At 41.5% G+C, this 20,403-nt stretch overlaps 1 protein-coding gene across 1 annotated transcript in view; it reads left to right on the top strand.

The window, feature by feature from the left end:
• The window catches only part of FAM124A (family with sequence similarity 124 member A), a 37,249-nt gene extending 25,722 nt beyond the window's left edge, over positions 1 to 11,527 (top strand). The window contains exons 3-4 of the mRNA XM_042868561.1: positions 2,456 to 3,195; positions 10,552 to 11,527. Coding sequence (XP_042724495.1) covers positions 2,456 to 3,195; positions 10,552 to 11,355 — 1,544 coding nt within the window. The 3' untranslated portion in view covers positions 11,356 to 11,527. The remainder of the gene's footprint in view (positions 1 to 2,455; positions 3,196 to 10,551) is intronic.
• The last annotated feature ends 8,876 nt before the right edge of the window (positions 11,528 to 20,403 follow it).

The following is a 20,403-nucleotide window of genomic DNA, read 5'->3' as shown; positions in this document are numbered from 1 at the left end:
TCCTTGCTTCTCATTTCTACTTTCCTTAAATTTCTGTTTCTTTTACCAAATCAGAAAGGGTGGCTTGCTGTTTTATAAGGAGAGAAGCTACATAATGAAAGGTGTGAAAGTGGCACCTGTACTGCAGTCAAAGCATCTTTGCTGACATAAAATAGACACTGAAGAGCCTCTCTGCTGATTTGCTACACTTTTTTCCTTTCAGCATTAGCTGCTTGTAGCTTAAAAGAAAACAAATAAATAAAAATACGGTTTTCTGTGCTATGTATGTAAACCTAACTTCTAATGATGGTTTTGAGCAGTGCTTTTGTGTCCTTCTGAGGCTGCCTCTGAGCATCTGGTGCTGATGGACACAGGCAGCAGTCGCTGCAGAATACTAACGCTGCTGCTGGCTCCTCCAATGGCTCCTCTGCTGAAAAATGCTTTAGACTATTCAGCATCCTTACACCATGCTGAGCAACAGGATGGCAGAGATGCCATGCTCAGGGATTTTTTTTTTTCCAATTCAGAGCAAGAAGACTGCAACAGCGATGGCTCTTTGTTTTGCATTGCTGTGCCCAGGCTCCTTTTGAAGCTGCAGTCATTTATATGCATAAATATCAAGCCTGTCGTTTGTTGCATGCTTTCATAGCATTTGTGTGACAAAGGAAATGAAGAGAGAAAAGAGCTGAACATCTTCTATTCCAGTCCTAGGAAATGAATGGCTGCATAGTTACGGTGATTATTTTCTTTCTGGTTTTATTAGGTCAGTGTCCTCCACAATTTGTTTTCCTTCCTGTCCTGCTGTCCCACGTAAAGGACCACAGGAGGACCTCCCCCTCCTTCCCCTTTGTCTTTCTCCCACACGGACATGGGATATCTTTCACAATACCTACTGGTAACAATTGTCACAGCAGAGCCTCTTGCCATGTACTGACACAGATTTATTTTGCCTCATTCTTACATTAACCATCTGACAAATTCACTCTGCATCACCGTTTAATGCAGAGATACAAGAATTCTGCTGTAATTGTATTTTTGATCATTCCCTTGGGTTTTCTCTGTTCGCCCTGGGCAAAATGCATGCTTGTTGTTTGCTCTGCATGCTGTGTATTTCTGCATCTTCTAGATTGATGCTATATTTACTGGTCATTTCTGGAAAGCTTTCTCTGTGCTTTAAAAGACAACTAAAATATGCTACTTGTATAGTGCAGGTTTTCCATTAAACCAGTTGCTAAAGTATCACAGGAATGTTGTTCTGATGCCAGGGGGGAGGAGGGAGAGCTTAGTAGAATTGCCAATAGGAGAGGAGGCAGCCTGTGAGACAATCCCTCCATTAAACGTGGTCTGCACAATGAAAAGCTTGGGAAGCCTTTCTAAGCCCTCACGCACTTAGGCTTTGTGCCCAGGCTTGAGGTCTCAGACATGTAGGTAGTTTCTGAATACCACAGAGAGGGAACCGTTTCAGCAAATTTATCCAGATTACCTGGATGATTTATTGAACTGTCTTGGATCATTGTTTTCATGTGTCTCTCTTGGCATGCGACTCCAGCAGAACAGAAGTGGTAATTCCACCCCTGCCCTCCATCCAGCCAATGCTGCTGAACTGTCAGAGAGGTCTTGGGGACAGCAGCACATGCAGCCCCTTTGAGCACTCTCACTGCTAAGTAGGGATTTCTTTTTTCTCTTGAGTAAGGGTAACTTTTTGTGCTTCCTGCTTTTACCACTCTTCCCTAATCTTATAAAAACCTCGAAGCAGTAGTATTGTAGTTATGATGGTCTAAAGATCTAAACGGTGCAGGATTTATAGGAAGGAGTAATATCTTTTCCTGAAGAAGGGCTTGTGTGCCTGAAGGCTTGTCTGTTTTGTTTTGTTTTTTTTTTTCCCAAATCTATCAGTTGGTCTAATAAAACATATTGCTTCTGCCTACGAATTTTGCCTTACTTATTAAAACCATTGCCTTCAGGACACAGAACACTTTTAAGTTGGTGGAAAACTCCAGTGTCAAGGTGATAGAGTGAAGTTCAGCAATGTAATTTCCATGTCCCAAGCCAAGTGGTACAACTTAGAACAAGTTGGGGTGAACATTATCCACCCTAGTTGTTCTGCACATCATTAGGGGTCCTTTCATCCCCGTGCTACATCAATATTTTGTCTTTCCTACATCTTAGCTATAAGAGGCAGCTCTTTTCTAACACTGAAATGCACTTTGGATAATGTGTTTTGTATGCTTCCTCAGTAGAAAGAGCAACTGCTATGGTATGCTTAATGAAACTTCTCTGTCTCCTGGTTATTTTCTCAACTGATACATATCTGCACATTAGTTTATTGTAAGTGAGCTTGAGGGAGGTGAGAAAAAAGCCCAGTGGGACTGAGTAGACTGCTTTTCTGTGAAGGATCAGCTCTGTGTTGACAACAATCAAGGAAATTAGTACATTTGACACCTTCAAGGGCTCTTTTTTCTTTTTATACTCACAGGTGAACTTTCTGTGGAAGACATACAGGACCCATTCCTTGTCAGTGTACATATTATCACAGACCCCGGTGAATCCAAGACTCTTCAGCAAGCTATCGATAAGCTTCTGGCCTGGATCCATCCAGAACTCCAGCTGTTTCGAGTCTCAGAAAGACGTGTGTCCAAGAAGCAAAGGAAGCCAGATAAAGCTGGTGTTTCCCAGCCAGCCCTCGCCGTCATTCTGTTTCTGCAAGAGGAATATGGAGAAGAACCCATTTTGCAACTCCACGAAACCTTTCAGCGACCGCCATGGCATTACCACCACACAGAGCGAGTGCATGGGAAGTTCCTCCCTTACATGCCATGCAGCCAGGACTTTTACACTTTGGCTCCAGAGACTCCTCTGTGGGCTATTCGTCCAGTGCATTATGGAAAAGAAATTATCCGCTTCACAATATACTGCAGAAATGAAAACTTTGTTGATATTTTGAAGTTTTATGAGTTAATACTGAAAAGACCAGTATGTCAGAAAAAAGCGGACTTTTGTGTTTTTCCTGTCTATTCTAACATGGAAATAGACATCCAGTTTTCTTTAAAAAAACTTCCAAAGGGCCACACGCCAATGCCAACTGAGTCAGCGGTGTTGGAGTTCAGAGTGAAAGATGTTGGACAGCTTGTTCCTCTCCTGCCCAACCCTTGCAGCCCAATCAGTGAAGGCAGGTGGCAGACTGAAGATCATGATGGAAATAGGATCCTTTTGCAGGTGAGCCCAGTACAGAGTGAAACAGAAGCACAGTGATTGGCTTTGTGCAGAAAACCTTAGCCTACTTCAGCAACAAGAAGTGGAGGCTCTCCTACTGCTCTGTGCTAGATGAAAGAGCCAGGACATTACTGCTAAAGAGCTCAAAAGCTCTTGCTGTGTGTATAAATACTCAGGAAGGCAGTTGTTGATACTATCCAGATATCAGTCAACCTCAGTTTATGCAAAGAATGATGTGAGATGAGGTAGCCGTTTTAAAGAATGAGGAGAGAGGGAATTATGAGTCCAAGTAGAGAAATGATGGCTGATGGGTAAAGTTTTATAAAAAGTATACACACAGAACTGATAGTTCTGTACAATACCTCTCAGCTGTGAGATTTTTGTGAGAGACAAGAAGAATTCCTGATGTTTTAAATTATTTTCTAGCATCAATTTGAAAAAAAAACCAAGGTGACAGCACCTGTATTTTGCCCAGTGATTATCAGGATGGGGAGAAAGGAGGTAAAGGAAAAGAAATGCAACCTGGAAAGCAGCCTGGGATACAGATTCACACAGATTCTCCTATCAGAATAATCTCAGGTGCTCATAATCAAGTCCTAGAAGATGATTTGTTCGTTAAGACATCTGTAGCCATGATTTCTGGGCAGCGTATCAGCATGCATCACATCTGAGGGAGTTAAGCAAGAAAACAGGAAGGAAGTTTTAAATAGCCACCTGCTCCACAAAGGGTTTGTGTGGCAATCCTGAGTGAGGTTCACCTGCACTCCTTGTCTGTAAGAGGTGAAGGCATTTGTTGCTGCTTAGCGTATGAAAGAGGGAGTATAGACCTTGGGAAGACAGTTGTTCAGTTTCTGAGGAAGAATGTTTTGGAGTGCATTTCATTTGTGAACTCAGCTTCCTCACCCTTCTGCCAAAATAAAGAAGGTTACTCATCACTCTGTAGGCGTATCTGTGTTTGGTTGAGATAGCCTGTTAACCTGAGCCACCACCACTGTACCTTTAGACAACAGCCACTTTCACTCCTTTTCCTTTTTTTTTTTTTTTTTGCCAAGTGTTTTCTAAGTGATATAACTGCTTTATGGGATCTTGCACTGATTTCAAGTAAATTCAGCAGAAGGCAAATAAATAAACAACAACAACAACAAAAAAAAACAAATGGAAAACACACTACAGGCCTTGTAAATAAGGCTTTTAATTTCAAAACAGTAAATTTTCAGAACTAATAGGCACCACACAATGTGGAGGCAAAGTGAGACTTACCAAACTGCAGACTAAGATAAGCCTTACAAAAAAATTAAAACAAGATTTTAATTATAGGCATCAAAAGAGAAGAATGAAAGCCTCCCAGTGCAAGATTTTCATTTCTGTTTTCAGTGAGGGTGATAATGTGAAGCTGAACTGCAAGTGGGAATTCAGTTAAAGAAATGGAAATCATCACATAGAACCGTAGAATCATCTGTGCTGGAAAAGGCTTTCTGGGAGTGGAATGAAGCAAAAGAAGTTCAATATGAGCAAAATAGGGGGAGAGCAGAGGCTGAAAAGTCCTGTAGTAAAGGTTCCGTTATACAGGTTTAACAATTTCATACTATCAGGAGAGAAATCAGGAAAATGTCCTGTTTGTACTCAGACATCTTGCAGCCGCCCCATGGAAAGGGGAATGTAGTCTCCAGTATGCACAGAGTTTGCATCCCCTAAGGCATGTGGACAGTGCTTGTGCCTGCACAGCTCCTGCACAAGGTGCTGCAGGTCTCACATGTGCTTGGCCTCCAGAAAGGCATCTTCAAAGAGGTGCACATGCAGGGAACAGCTCCCACTGTGTGCAGAGAAGAAATGCTAAGAAATAGAAACTGCTGGAGTAAGGTCATGGGAGTCAAGCCAAGGTCAATCTGTTGGGACTGTGCTCTGAAAATACGTCAGAAGGGGAACAGCAGGAATGGGAAAAGGTGGTTTCACCTAAATTACTCTTCTGGCACAGGAGCAAAAACCTGTCAAAAAGCAGATTTAAGTCAGCCACTGTATTGATGGCCACCTTCATAACAGCCACCCAGCAAGTGCAAACAGGTTAACATCTTAATTCAAGGCAGGGTGGTCATTTAAGGAAAAGGAATTATATGATGGGGCATGGGTTATAGGAGGCATTTGATTTGGAGGTCTGTGGACTTCTTTATACTCTTTGAATTCTTTCTAACTTAAAAGCAAATTATAGTCTACCTTTTAAAGTAAGATATAGGACTACCTTTCAACTTCTTGCAGAGTGGTGTTATTAACAGTACTATCAATACCACACCATTAGTAATAACTTTCACCTCTTCATAATTCTGCAAGTCCAAAGAATGACTGCACCACATTTTTCAGCCTGGACATAAGTTGGTGCTTAGTGATTAATGGAATGTTTTTATTTACTAGCTATTGGTATTTGTACTTTCCTACAGATTACAATAACTGTTATACTTAGAATTGTAGATATATGACCCTGTCAATAACAGGCAGTGATTAATGTTTGAAATTGGAGCATGATTCCATGATTAGATTAACAAGATGTTAATCTTGTTAATCTTGTTTTTCTTTGTGCACTCACAGGTACTCAGATACTTGCCAGCCAAAATAATTCATATTCTTCGAAACTGCATTTTGCAAATGGAATTATCAAAGGGCTTAAATAGAGTCAGTGCAGGAGAAAATAAGGTTATTTACGAGCAGGATAAGTCTGTTTAATATCATGGACTTTGTTCCTTCATTTGCTTGGAAGCCAATTAAAATTGTTTTGTCACAGTAACTTTTGCATGTTGGCAAGTTAGCTCCAGTGGTGTACCTGTGTACCAACCAGTGCTAAGGGATAAGCAAGAACTAAGAGCAACACTTGTGGGTAGGAAGACACCCACTCTGCTTCACCACTGCTAAGCCCAGAAGCAGGAGCTGTGGGAAAAATATGTAAATATTGTGGCTAAGATTATACCTGTTACTGGTACACAGAATATACTGCTAGTTTCATAGATCTTATCCAGATTCCTGGCTGCCTCTGGGCTTAACCCTCACAGGGGCATCTGAAGAGCTGATGAATGTGCATGCCTGACAATGCAGTGTGGGAAGCAGGAGAGGTTAATAAGTGATGTGCTGGCTTAGTCATGTGTGGCTGGCAAGCTAAGGCTAGTGAGCAGAAAGTGCACAGGTGATAGACTCTTCAAATTAGGAGAATGTCTTTAGATAAGGTAGAAAAATAAAGGAAAGAATCCCAGTCTCACTACGAATAGAATAGGATAGAAGCCTATCTCACTATGGCAGTAGAGTTCTTAGTACTAATGATTAGTTTTGGTGGGGACATAGCTGAGTCAGTCTATAACTTGGATGGGAGGTGATTTCTCAGGTTTTTTAAATCTCTGTCTTCTTCATTGATGCAGATATATTTCATGGCATAGTAAGATCTCTGATAACTCTTTACATCCAGCAGAATCTCTTGACAAGGTATCTATCAAGTGTTACAAGACACTCATTCTAGTTTTGTAAACATACAACATACTACTTTTCAAATATGATCAATTCAGATTTAAACTGCATTTGTGGATTTTGTCTTTTTATATTCTGTCCTGAATACATTTTACCTCACAAGTAAAACTTATTATGGTGATGATAAAGACTAACCTTTGCTATTTTTTCTCAAGCTGATTTTTTTAAAATATATTTTATTTCTGAATCAATCCCACTGGTTTAAATTCACTGATTAAACAAACACCATCATGCTCCTATTGAGTAATGCTGGGAAAACCTGTGTTTGCAATAGTGACATAATTGCAGTACAGCCCATTTGACTGGTTCTGATCTTTTTTCTTTATAAGCAGGTAACTTAAAGTAGGCTACAGGAGCACTTGTGGAATGCTTGTCCAGTATGGGCAGCCCATGTTAAGCTGAAAGTATTTCTCTGTGAGGTTCACCCCAAGTTTGTCGCATTCCTGGATTATGTTTCATGAAATTCTTCTACAACCTATTGTAATGCATAAAGACTCTAAATCCCTCCCTGCTTCACAAAGATTTGCGCAGAGATTATGAATGAGTAGCAGATTAGCATTAGATGAGAAAGCCTATTCTGTCAGAGAGCTGATCAATTCAATCTACAGCCAGTTTTGATGTGTGTGTTTTTGACAGGGTCTGGCACATCTCTCTCCCTGAATTTGGAGTTCCTATCAAAACCTACTTGCTTGGTGTGGTGGAAGCTGTGCACAGCTGTTTAGATCAGGTTTTGTTGTCTTAAGAGGCTGATCCTTCTTGCCAGCATCTCCACCAAGCTTGCTCCTGATGCCAGCAGTTGGGTCAGGCTGTGGCAAGACAGCAAGCAATGAAGAAATCAAACGGTGAGAAGGCTGAAGATAGGTAATTAAATAAAGGAAATAATTCAGAAAGTAATTCAGCCCATGGAACTAAAAGGTCGAGAGAAGAGCTGAGAAGCAGAGAGGAGGCTAAAGAGCAGCTGAATGGCCATGACGTAGAGTCATAGAATGGCTTGGGCTGAAAAGGATCTTAAAGATCACAAAATCATAGAATTCTTAGACTTGGAAGGTTCCTTTAAAGGCCATCTAGTCCCATTCCTCCGTGATGAACAGGGACTTGCAAAGCTAGATTGGGTTGCCCATGGCTTGATCCAGCCTCACTTGAAAGTCTCCTGGGATGGGGCACCAACCACAACTCTGGGAAACCTGTTCCAGTGCCTCACCACTCCCACTGTAAAAGACTTTTTCCCTATATCTAGCCTAGATCAACCGTCTTTAAGCTTAAAAGCGTTTCCCCTTGTTCTGTCACATCAGACCTGCTTAAGAGCCTGACCCCTTCTTTCCCATAGAATCATCTATTAAAGGGAAGACTTCCATAGTGCCCACACAGAATTTGTCCCTGTGAAAGTGTCAGATCTGTCTCCAAAAGCCTTGTGTTTCCACGTCAGTTTTGTCCGAGTGTTGCCATTGTTTATCCTTTCACAAACAAGTAGACTGCATTTGCTTGCATCCCTGGTTTCTTTAGATGCCTAGTCTTCCCTGTTACCAACTGGTCTGCTGAAACACAAAGACATTGCAAGGGAGCAAGCTGTGTCAGACAATCCAGTCTTCTCTCTGCAACATAGGAGAAGCATGAACTCCTGCTGATTCATCACGAGCTGTAACTGATTCCACGTGGCATATCTGATATCAGAGTTACTGCATAGAAAAAAGGAGTATCCTTGATTAGTGCAACCAGCAATATAATAAAGAGTGCTATCTTGTACAAGCCCATCAAAAGAATGGGGTGATCTGCTTTATAATTTCAGAGTGCCATGTGATCATTTCTGGGTTACCCAGAAGTGTCTTCAATTAAGAAACTGCTGGTACCTTCTTCATGGACACGAGTCTTTTATCTTGTTGAGAAATTTCTTAAGCAAATTAACTCATCAACTGTGTAAATAAACTGACGTTGCATAAAGACATCTAAAGTGACTTCCAGTCATATCTTGTTGACAGTTTAACTCATTTTATTTGATTCTTTGCACCCATGAATCCCTATTAGTTTATGAAACTGTGGTTAGTTTACTCATGAATATGTTTAATTCTTTATGGCGTTAAAGCAAACATCTTATTTTGTTAAACAGAAATAGGTTATGGATTAACACACTTCATTACAGATATACTGGAATATATATTTACATTCATCAACAATGCCTAATTGAATTCCTAAGGATTGGCTGTCCTGTAAATCACCTCCAGATAGGCAATCAGAAACAAGCAAAAAAATTTTATAGACATGAAAATTCTTTTTATCTTGTATTTTCCTCCTGTAAAATCACTGCAATGAGAAAGAGAAGATTGTTGTGACAGATCTAGGTCACTAAGATAATATGATGTGCACTAGCAAGATGTTTGAAGCAGCAGTGTATGGAGTTCTTTTAGAGAAAGGGGATAACAAAATGACCTCCGTGGCTGCCGGGCCTCATCCATTTCTGTCATGCCATATAATCTCTTTTGTAACATGATCAAGCTCCATCTTTACCATTACTTGCCCCAGAAGACTCTTCTGATGTGATTAGAAACCCTTTAGTAGTTTGTCATACATGTTTCTTAATGGATAATTCATCTTATCTTTCTTTTTTCTTTTTGCCTGCATCTTTTTCAGTTTGAATTTATTCTTATTCATATAGGGGTGATTTAAGACACGTGCAGCATTCTGGATGAGGCCTTACTAGTGTTGTATGCACTGCATTAATTCTTCTTTACCTAACTTGAAACTGCTCAGAGTGATGTTTCTCACAGCCTTGTCACTTTGATAGTGCATAGTGACCAAGATCCCTAATTCCTCCTCCTCTGTTATTTCTGACTGACAAGTCCCACAACTGAGACAGTGTTTATTTAAAGGGTTTTTTGCAGTTCGTCCCATTAATTCCTCTCTCTTTTTGGGACTGAAATCAAGCATTTTGTATTACATGAAAAATTCCAATAAAAAGAATCTCAACTGAACTTTTTAAAATGCAAACTTCTAAAAGCCTTGCTGAGATGAGTGGAATGATGACAAGAGTTTATAATTGCTGAGACACTAGGGGCTTAGTTTACTTATCAGTGTCTAATCCCGTATGAGAGTCACCTGGCCTCCAGCTACTCCTTGAGGACATTGGCTCTCCACATGTAACAACTGTTCAAGAATCCAGCAGGTAGGCAACTGAATTCCTCTGGAGGGATGAGATTTGGAACCAGATTCAGATCGTAACCATCAGCTCTCTTTGTCATAGGTGTCTACAAGCAAGTTAGATGTCTAAAGCTGTCCTTAAAATCCTTAGGAGCTATCTTACTGAGCAAGTGAATTCTGGAGTATTCCGCTCAGCGAACTGGATGAAAGAGATAATGTCCCTGTTGAAAGAAGTGGTATATTCCCATTGAGATGACAGAGAATTAAGTTACTTGCTAAAGGCTTTTTGATGTCTCAGAGGAAAAATAAAAACATTTGCACCACAGTAATAAAGAAATGAGGAATAATGGTAGTACCATACATCTCCCATTTCTTTATTTTTGTTCTTTAGCTGTCACTAGGGTATTAATGTTGGAAAGCAGAATATGAATGAATCTGAACAAGTCAATATTATGTGAGGATTTCAAGCTAGTGTAATTCAGCCTGCAAGGCAGGGATCCTCTTCCATTTATTCTTGTTTCCTTGAAGGCTCCTTATGTAAATATTTGGGATTTTGGCAGGGTGATTTCTCTTTGTTATTGAAGTGAAACATTTGCTGTGAGCATACTGAATGAAGTGTGCTTCGTAATTATTTGCAGTAACAACTCAGCATCGGAGACTTACAGTTGTAAGACTGCCAATTCTGTATTAATATGATCTTCTTTTCTCCTTCTCCTGCTGCAGCAAGCACGCAGTTGGTGTAGGAAGTCTGCAAAGCAGAACAAGCATCCATATCCATCTGTGTCAACAGATTCCCACTTCACCACTTTGCCAGGCTTTCATCCTCAGAGCCACCAATCTGTCCCTGAACCGCCAAAAGAAATGAGTCAGAACAAGGTGCATCATGCAAATGGCCTTGGCCATTATCTTGGTTTCTCCCAGCAGGACCTCAGACACAGTGATCAAGAAGACTTCACACGCAGATCCAGCAGTGCCTCCAGCATTTTGTGGTCATTTCAACGAAGCAAGTCTCTGTTCTGCTTGCCTACAGTGAGTTCCTCCTCAGCCTCAGAGAATGCTCATTTCAGAGAAGCGTTTCAGTTTTTAAATACTGAGTCACCTGCAACCAGGTTAAAAACATGGAGATGCAGCCCTAGGCTTAACGTTGATGACTTGGAGGATGCACAGGAGACTGATGTGGACACAGGGAGGAAGCTCTCCTTCTCAGATCTGTCTGTGGTCTCTGCATACTCTGCCCTTAACAGATTTTGCAATGACTTGGAAGCCTCTCTTCCGCCATGGAAGCAAGCCTGCAGAACGAGTGCAAAGGCTTCTACCAGCGGAAGGCCTGTATCCTCCGTGTGCAGTACCTTTGATCCCATGGATGGTTCGCTGCCATCTCTTTCTGAGTGGCCATCCAGCTCATTCATGGCAACATCTCTCTCTAAGCAGCCCAAACAGTCTTCAAGAACAGCCCCTTGTTCCCTTGATGATTGTGGTAGCATTTTCCCAGTTTCACCAACTAATGACGAAGAATTTTACATCTGAGGTTTCTCTGTCTCACACCTTCTGGGACAAATTTCTTTTTGTGATGACTGGGCCCTACTTGAGCTTACAGGATTTTTCTCATGGAAGAGAAGGTGATGCAGAGAAGTATGCTAGATGTTTGAAGAAAGCTCCTGGATCCCTCAAGAGATGAATGTTCCCAAAGAATGTACCGTAAAGCAGTCTGAGCTGGTGCCCAGTACCTCTGCATGGGGGGAGATGATCTGCACAAAGGCTTTTCCGTGCCAGTGCAGGGCAGAGGGTTCCTATGACTGACCCTTAGACTGTTGGTGAATAAAATTCCAGAAAAGATGTGTAATAATCCAATTCTCCTTGATACAAACTGAAGAGTAATTTGTGACACCAAACTGCTTTAAATTTTCAGAGAAATTCCCTTAACTCAGAAAGATGGGAGTACAAAGAGATCTTTTCTGCTTGCAAGTTCCAAAGGTAGCTATAAGGATGCAGGTCCCAGTAGCGTGTCTCCAATAGGCTCAGAGAAGCCTGTGAGGTTGCCCATCATTCTGTCTAATATCCGAGAGTTTACACTGCTGGGAAGAAAGAAGCTCCATTCCTTCCACAGGGAAGAGGAAGCTCCACTGGATATCTTTGCTTTGACTGTACAGAGAGTGCCAAACTGGAAATTTGATGTAACTTTTTCTACTCATCTGCACATGCAACCTGTTCTTTCCAGCTGGGACTGTAGTCTGAACTGCTTTATATAAGCCAGTGGTAATTCAAGTAAACAATATTTACTACCTCTAACTCAGACAATTCAGAGTTTACCTTTTTGGAATACAAAGAAAGAAAAATAACCCAGCATTTTTATACCTTGCACCACCAATCCAAAATATATAACAACTTCATTTTTTTAAGGGTTGTTATTTTTCTGTAAAAATAATTGATGCAAAGATGTATTCTCCATATTTCCAGAGCAAGCATATTTGTTCTTCTCATACAAGTCTGTCCAAAGGGAAAACAAGTCAAAATTTACTGGCTTTTAAATTGTGTTTTTAAAATACATATTCTTAGTAACCTGTTTTGCTACAATTAAATTGATATTCAAAAAAGAATAAATTGTAAGTAAAAAGCCATTAATATGGCAGCTAAGTGCAACTTTAAGCTCAAGGAGGGAAGGTTTAGATTGGGTATCGGGGAAGTCTTTTACAGAAAGAGTGGTGAGGTGCTGGAACAGGCTGCCCAGAGAGGTTGTGGATGCCCCATCTCTTGGAGGTGTTCAAGGCCAGGTTGGATGGGGCCCTGGGCAGCCTGGTCTGGTATAAAATGGGGAGGTTGGTTGCCCTGCATGTGGCAGGGGGGGTTGGAACTTGTTGATCCTTAGGGTCCCTTCCAACCAAAGCCATTCTGTGATTCATTCTAAGTCGGATTTATAGATTGGATCATGCAGATTCTGAAAACTTAATTTTGTGCCAGAGAGAAGTGACACTGACTGCAGCTTTGGTCCAGCCAGTAAGAAAATAGCTGTGTTAAAAGGTGGATGTTAGATGCTGCATGAGATCTATACACAGGTTAGATGAAGTTATATGAAGGCTTACCTTGATGGCACTGAATAAAAATGCATTTGTGAAGAAAAATGTTAATATTGCTAGGGAGTCTCACTGTGAAGAATTGCTGCTTTAAAGAAACAAACAAACAAATATAAATTATCATGCACATAATCTAAATAATAGTTGTGAAATTTGGAACAGATCTCCTGGCCCATTGTAATTATTTCAGTAAATGCAGTTTGTGCAAACAGTTCTGGAAGAAGGTCTGAGGGAAACGGAATACGTGTTTATAGTGGAAGGAGGGGAATTCCATTAAACTTGTACCTCAAATCCAAATGAGGCCTGGATATCACTCCTTAAGACTTTTTCTTTTTGCTGTTACTTTCTCCACATAGAGAAAGGCATCAGGCTTAAGTGCAATTCTCCTCTTTGTGAGATGCAGTCGTGGTGTGTACCAGAGGTAAGCTGGTCTTCTGTGCTAAATATGATGTATAAAGAGGAAATTCTGTTGAGGCTGTAAGAGCATAGGAGGTTATCAGCCTTATCCTGTCCTCACAGCTGTTTAGGTTTGCTGCAATTTTTGGTACACCATTCTCTTAAGGAAGGTCTGGGACCAGAAGTAGCACCAATGAAGGATTTGTCATGATATACGTGTGTTTCCCTGCTCTGCAGACAGAATATGTGTTAAACACTATGAGGTTTTCCAGTAGCTTGGAAATCACTCTGCAAGCAGCAATGCCCAAGACAGACAGGCTCCATAGATTTGAAATTATGATTTTCTGTCATATCAGTGATAGTACAAAGAAAAATGATGGACTAGAGATCTATATTTGTTGGACTGACACTTTATGAACACTGGCCACTTCTAGATAAGGCATAAAAATGGTTTGAATCTGTTAAAATCTTGGTATTTCTTATTTGGAAGGGGGGGAAAAGGAAAAGATCATTTCAAAATATTTTAATAACACAAATAGCATTTGATCTGGACATGAAATCAAAGTATTCGGAGAATTGATTTCAGCTGATGTATTTATTAGATCCTGGAATCAGATCAACATCCAAGCTCTTGAGAAAAGCTGATTGGGGTTACCTAATGAAGAGTGGGCTTTGAAATGTCTTTCAGCTTTGCAGGAAGATGTTCAGTGTATCTGGGGTCATCTCCTGACACCACAGGAAACACTGGTGCTGGAAGTCTACAAGCAGGAGTAGGAGAGCTCAAATGACAGCTGTGATGCTTATGTGTGCTATTAACCTGGAGCTCCTCAATCATCCGACCTTCAGATTTTATCCCATTAATCTTAACAGGAAGAAAGCCAAATGAACTTCCACAGACTGAATTTATGGTGTCTCCACTGATTCTGTCTCCAAGTATTTCTGTTCTGTTTACTGATACTTAACTAGAGATGAAAGCTTTCATTGTTTACATTCATGGTGCTTGAAATAACTGAGTGTTTTACTGTCAGGAAAAAAGCAGCAAAGATGATGTACATAAAACATTTTGTTTGTAATGGAGAAAGCCTGAAGTTGAAGAGTGTTTCACTGAAGCTAATATTCATTCTTTTTCCATTATTTAAGAAGACACTGATCTCATCAGAAAGCTAAATATGCACAGGTTTTATGGTATTTACCTATGTATCATTTTGTTTAAGTTAAATTATGAATAATGTCATTGATAACTGCAGGTTTTGCCTGGACTTTCTCTCCTTCTCACCTTAAAATGTGTTGTTTCTGTTAAATAAAATAGAGACAAAAAGTCATCTGTGCTTATCCTTCTGTATGCTCATTTATGAAGTATTGCAGACTCGCTGACTGTACTAACTAGGCTTCAACGTGAACGCAGTGACACAGGCTCCCCAGTGCCTGTCAGTGGGATAATTGCAACAAAAGCATAGCAAAAATATTTTTATGTTAGGCTCATCTTTGCCACTGCAGACCGGATCTTTTGTTTCTCATTGTATTATTATAAATCATTTGCTCCAGTAAGGATGAAAGGTGAAATAGGAACTGTGACAAACATTGCTATCTTGTGTGCTTAAACCCCATCTTGGTTTATTTCTACGTTGATCTTCATAAGTGTTTCCTTTTTATTGCCATCTATGTGGTGATATCCAGTATATATTCTTTTATTCCTCTTGTGAGATTTGTCTGCATGCCAACGTTACATTGTACATGCAAAGCTATGTAGGTTTGGCTTTGTTTAGTTTTCCTGGCTTTCTGGTTTGACCGTGTGGTATCAGCCTAGCATATATGACAGTTACAGAGCCACAGAAACATCAGGAGTGGGCAGGGGGCTCTGGGCCTTGTCTAATCCAAAGCATCTTCTCAAAGCTGTCGTCATAGAGTCATAGAATATACTGAGTTGAAAGAAGGCTCAAACCTTTAGGTTCCAAGTCAGATCAGGTTGGTCAGAACCTCATCCAGTCATGTTTGAAAACCTCCAAAGATGGCAATTTTGCAGCATCTCTAGGCAACCTGTGCCAGTGTTTAATCGCGCTCGTTGTGAAGAATGATTTCCTAATCCGCACTCAGAATATCCCATGCTCTCTGTAGCTGTTGTCAATCACTTTCTTGTTCATCTTGTGCCTGGAAATGAACTCTGAGGGAGATTTCATTATTATCTTCCAAGAGATTGATGTTAGATTGATCAGCCTGTAGTTCCTCAAATTCTCGTTGCCCTTCTTAAAAGTTAGGACGTTTCCTTTCTTCTAGCCGTCTGAGACTTCACCAATCACTAGTCTTTCAAAACTGTCAAAAAAGAGTGGTGTCACAATGATCCTTCAGCACTATCAGTAGTAGCCCATCCAGCCTTAAGGGCTTGTAAATGGCCAGCTCATTGAATATGTGCTGCAGTCATTCCCTAATGTGATTAGTACCTTTCTCCTTCAAGCTTTGCTACTAGCCACAGGTGCCTGGAAGACCTGACAGCAGATCTTGTGACTGAAGAGCTTGTGTGTGAGGACTGAGCATTATCCAGTTGACAGCTTTCTTTTCATTTACAGAAAACTGTAACAGCTCTAGTCCATTGTGAGCTAGTTTCCACTTGTTCAAAGGCTTTGTCCATCTTTTCTTCTTGGTTGAGTGAGTTGTAGGACATGCCCACAACAATATCTCTTGTTAGCTTCTCCTGACTTATGAGCTCTCAGCTGTCTTGTCCTCTGTTCCCTGGCAAATATGCATACATTTGTGTTGCTCAGCTGCCTATAGCACAGACTCCATCACTATCTGCCAGTTTTTCCTAAAGAACTTGTATCCAGCCAAGGCAGCTCCAGTTGTGCAACTGTCCCATCACGTATCTTATCATATTTTTACTTCTGAAAGCGCTGAGATTTTTTTTAGAAGTTTTTTCCAGGTTCATCAGCCTGAGAATTTGATACTGGCCATCCCATCTGCCCAGCAGCATGGAGCTATCCTGGTCTTTGTCTGTATCTGCTGGTCCAATCCTGTCTCACCAAAGAGTTTGGGAGGCAGAGAAAAATTGTGGATGTCTAAACAATGGAAAAAGAAATCAGAATACTGAAAACACCACATTGGTATCAGCAAGGAGATAAGATCTTGTGATTCTTTTCAGAAGCTTTTTAAGGCGCGCAGCTTCATGCCTAGGTTGTAAGTACTGCAGTGGGCAAGCCTGTACACCTGAGCTACCTTCATAAGAGCATACCAAAGGCTACCAAAAGTAATTAGGGTGGTTACATTCTGCAACAGGTTGCCAAGAGAAACTCCAGAGATACCTTATCCCTGGAGGTGTTGGAGGCCAGGTTGGATGGGGCTTTGTGCTTCTAGAGAAAGGTGCCCCTGCCCAAAGCATGGGGATTGGAACTGGATAGTCTTCAAGGTCCCTTGCACCCCAGACAGTTCTATGTTATGTGACTCTGATTCCTTATGTCTGTCTCAGGAAACCCTGTGGTGACATCGATGGCACTTCTGTAAATGTTTTTCCTCCTTTGCGTTCAGTTGCTTTCTAATTTATTATTGGCAGCATCCTGTGAAAGGAAGTTCTACTGCCTAACTACATGTTTACAGAAAGGATCATCTCCTAAGCCTGCCCGCTCTTAACACCCCTTGATAAATCCAAGATTTGCTGCAGGGAGAGATACTCAATAACCTTCTCTTGTTCACCATGTCCAGAATACTCGTGTTTTTATAGGTTTCTATAATATTGTCCTCCTGGGAAACCATTCCGTGCTTTGTTTATTCTTCTTAACCTTCTGTATTTTTTTCTATTCTGCTGTGTGCTTCTAGGTCTATTCACATAGATGTGAAGATCTGTCCGTGTCAATTTACAGAAGAGTTTGAAGTTGTTTTCCATTTTGTTTTCCATTACTTTCTCAGTAATTTGTAAAACGTGATTTGTTTCATTGACAGCAGCTGAGCACTGAGCTGCTTTTCATAAAAACTTTATGTAGTCCCAAGGTCCATTTCCAAGTAGTAAAATTCAGTTCAGAGCCAGGTATCGTGTATGTAAAAAGAGAGTTATTTTTCAACACAATTTACTTGAGAATTGGCTAGACTTTCATTTACAATTTCATCTACCATTTTATTGCCCAGTTGCTGTGCACTGTGAGGCTCCTGTGCAGCTTCCCCAGTTGTCCATCATCCTTACTATCTTGAATACTTAATATCCTCAAGACACTTCTTTTTCATGAACCCACTCTTTTTCCAGCTTTAAGTCATGCAAAACAGTACCAGCTCTCCCTGCGTGACTCCACTGCCCACCCCGTTCCAGTGTCAGAACTATTTATTTCTGCTTTCTGTTTTCTGTTTCTAATCAGTTATTTATTCACATAACCTTACCTCTTAAACTATCGCAGCATGGTTTCTTCAAGAGATTATGAGAAAAGGCATTGGAAAGCTGTTCTGAGCTGTACGCATCGTTGCTGATGCCTTCTGAAGTATCTAATAGATTTATGAGGTTTGATTTCCCCATATAAAACCATGTTGACTCTTCCCCAGACTGACTCAACATGGTTTCTGTTCTGATAAGGAATTTTCTCAACAGAGTCTGTGTCCTTTGAGCATAGAGCATCCCTTTCCAGCTTCCAGGACTCAGCACAGTGTGAGCTGGAGAGTTTACACAGGACCTATATACTTTCTGAGCCAATCCTATGTTCAGATCACTGTGTGACCAACTGTTCTATTGTGCTACCAATGGATTTATCCTCCATGAATTTGTCAAATTCCCTACTGAATTTCTTGTCATTCCTCCGATTTCCACAGCACCTTATGGCAACAAACAGCGCTGCATTTGTATACTACTGAAAAGATGTTCATGTTTGTTTGCAGCTTTCACTGAGGTCATTTATTGAATGCTTCCTTTGCTAGGTGAGCTCAGTGCAATGTTGGGTAATGTTATTTCAGTAGCTGGGAAGGATCTTGCCACCTTGAGTCCAGGAATGAACAGGATGAGAGATCATAGAATCATAGAATCCTTAGAGTTGGAAGAGACCTTTAAAGGTTGTCTAGTCCAACTTCCCTGCAATGAACAGGGACATGCACAGCTAAATCAGGCTGCTCAGATAACTGGAAGGAGACACCTGTGCATGTACATGAGGAAGACATCCAGGTGTGGAATGCTCTTGTCAAGGTGTATATCTCGTGGTGGGAAATGTCTGCAATGGTAAATGGAAGTGGGCGAAAGTTCAGACACTGGATTCATTATCACTTCTTGATTTTTGGCTCTCTTTTGAGCCTCCTCAAGTATCTTTCCCTAAGATATTACCTGATGCCTTTCTTACCATGGATTGTTCCCACTCAGAGGCTACATCAAGGCTGCACGCCTCTGTTTCCAGCATTGTCCCATCAGTGGGTGATAGAGTACCAGCACAGGCCACCAAAAAAGGCTGTAGGGTCTCCCTCTTGGAGATCTTCAAAACCTGCCTGGACACGATCCTGGATACCCTGCTCTATGTTTGTCCCTGCTGGAGCAGGAGTTGAAGCAGTCCCTTTCTGCTTGAACCATTCTGCAATTCTGTGATCAGACTTTGCACCCTCCTGTCTTCCCACTTGCTCTTGGGCATCCCATGGGGCATGAAACACAGAACATCAGGATCACGCTGTAAAAATGCTTCTTGCACCATCACAGACAGCAGCCTCTCCTGCTAAACGGAATAATGGTGTCCTAAAGCCGTAAATATCTTGCCCAGGAGGGAACCCAGACCAGGTGCTGGCTAGTATGTGACCAGTGGGTCACAGCAATGCTAGGCTGGCCTTGGAGCTGGACGTCAATATTCAGCCCATTAACACGCAGATAGAATGTGTTGTTTCCAGCCACAGAAAGAGCATCTGAATGAAGTCTTAGAGAGAGATGAATAACTGAGCATATGCACTCAGCCTCTGCTTTGACTCAGCCTTTTGAATTAAACATGGCTCACTTTGGAATCACTTGTCCTTTTTAATTACTTTCCTCCTGAATATATGAGACAAAAAATGCAAACAAGCTTGGTAGATGGAGGCTGTTAATTTAACTTTCTCAGCATAAGTAATAACTGCTGACCATCAGTACACAGTAAAATGGCGACTGAGATGGTTTTAGCCAAATCTGACTGGTTAGTGAGAAAAATACCCAACCAGCTGTAAGACTGAGGAGAGGTGACTATGGATTGCCTGTACATTTTCTAAGAGGATCACAGCAATGCAGCATGCTATTTTCTAACCTTTTTTTTAACTTTTTTTTTTTTTTTTTTTAAGCCACCAGCCTGCAAGAGTTACTAGTGCCATCTCGTGGTCCTTGAGCACAAGTGATGGAGCAGGGAGCTGCCGTCCCCAGCAGGTGGTAACCCCAAGGCCCACATCAGGGGACTGGGTGACCCAGCATGGTGCCCCCAGCAGAAAGTAGCAATGCCATGTCCGCTCCCACGAAAAGCATTGGGTGCTTTGAACCGAAAGTCCCTGAGGAGCACATTGTGTGAGTGGTGACACTTGTTTCAGAGGGCAGTAGACCTCAAGCCTTGCTCCAGCCAACCGCTACCCAACTCTGCAATGCATTTTGGTTTTGTGCTAGGCTCCTGCACAATCAACTTGCTTCATTGCCCTCCCTTCACTCCCAGAACTGGTGAGCCTCGTCACCACGTTGCTTGGTGACCTGAATGGCTCTGCCACGGCCTTTGGCTTTTCTGGGGTTGGAGCTGTGCTGGGACCAAGCCGAGCATCCGCTGTGAGCCAGCCCTAGAGCACAGGGCAGTAAGCTGGCTGCCTGTCACAAATTCCTCTATTACTTGGATGGAAATTTCAACCCTCCTGGTACGGGGATAATCTGCTACGTATGACCTGAGTTCTGCCAATACAATACTGCCTGTCAGGCCCAGCACCCAGCAGTGCCACCAGCGCCGGCTGGCTCCGTGACAGGGCCTCCAGGAACCCGTGTGCGTTAAGAATGCAATGCATAGCACCAGTTCCATAATTCCTCCTACTTTGGTGAATTAACAGCTGTGTTTTTGTAGCTCGTATGTGCTATTGCATAGATATTTTTTGAACGGAATTGTAATAATGATTTTTTTAATGGTTTCCCATCAAAGAGCTATTTATTCCCCCGCCCGGAGGACCACAG

The sequence above is a fragment of the Lagopus leucura genome, unplaced genomic scaffold (assembly GCF_019238085.1).
Source record: "Lagopus leucura isolate 7727_CA_CO unplaced genomic scaffold, USGS_WTPT01 Super-Scaffold_100001, whole genome shotgun sequence".
Classification (NCBI taxonomy): Eukaryota; Metazoa; Chordata; class Aves; order Galliformes; family Phasianidae; genus Lagopus; species Lagopus leucura.
This window is presented reverse-complemented; position numbering and strand designations above follow the sequence as displayed.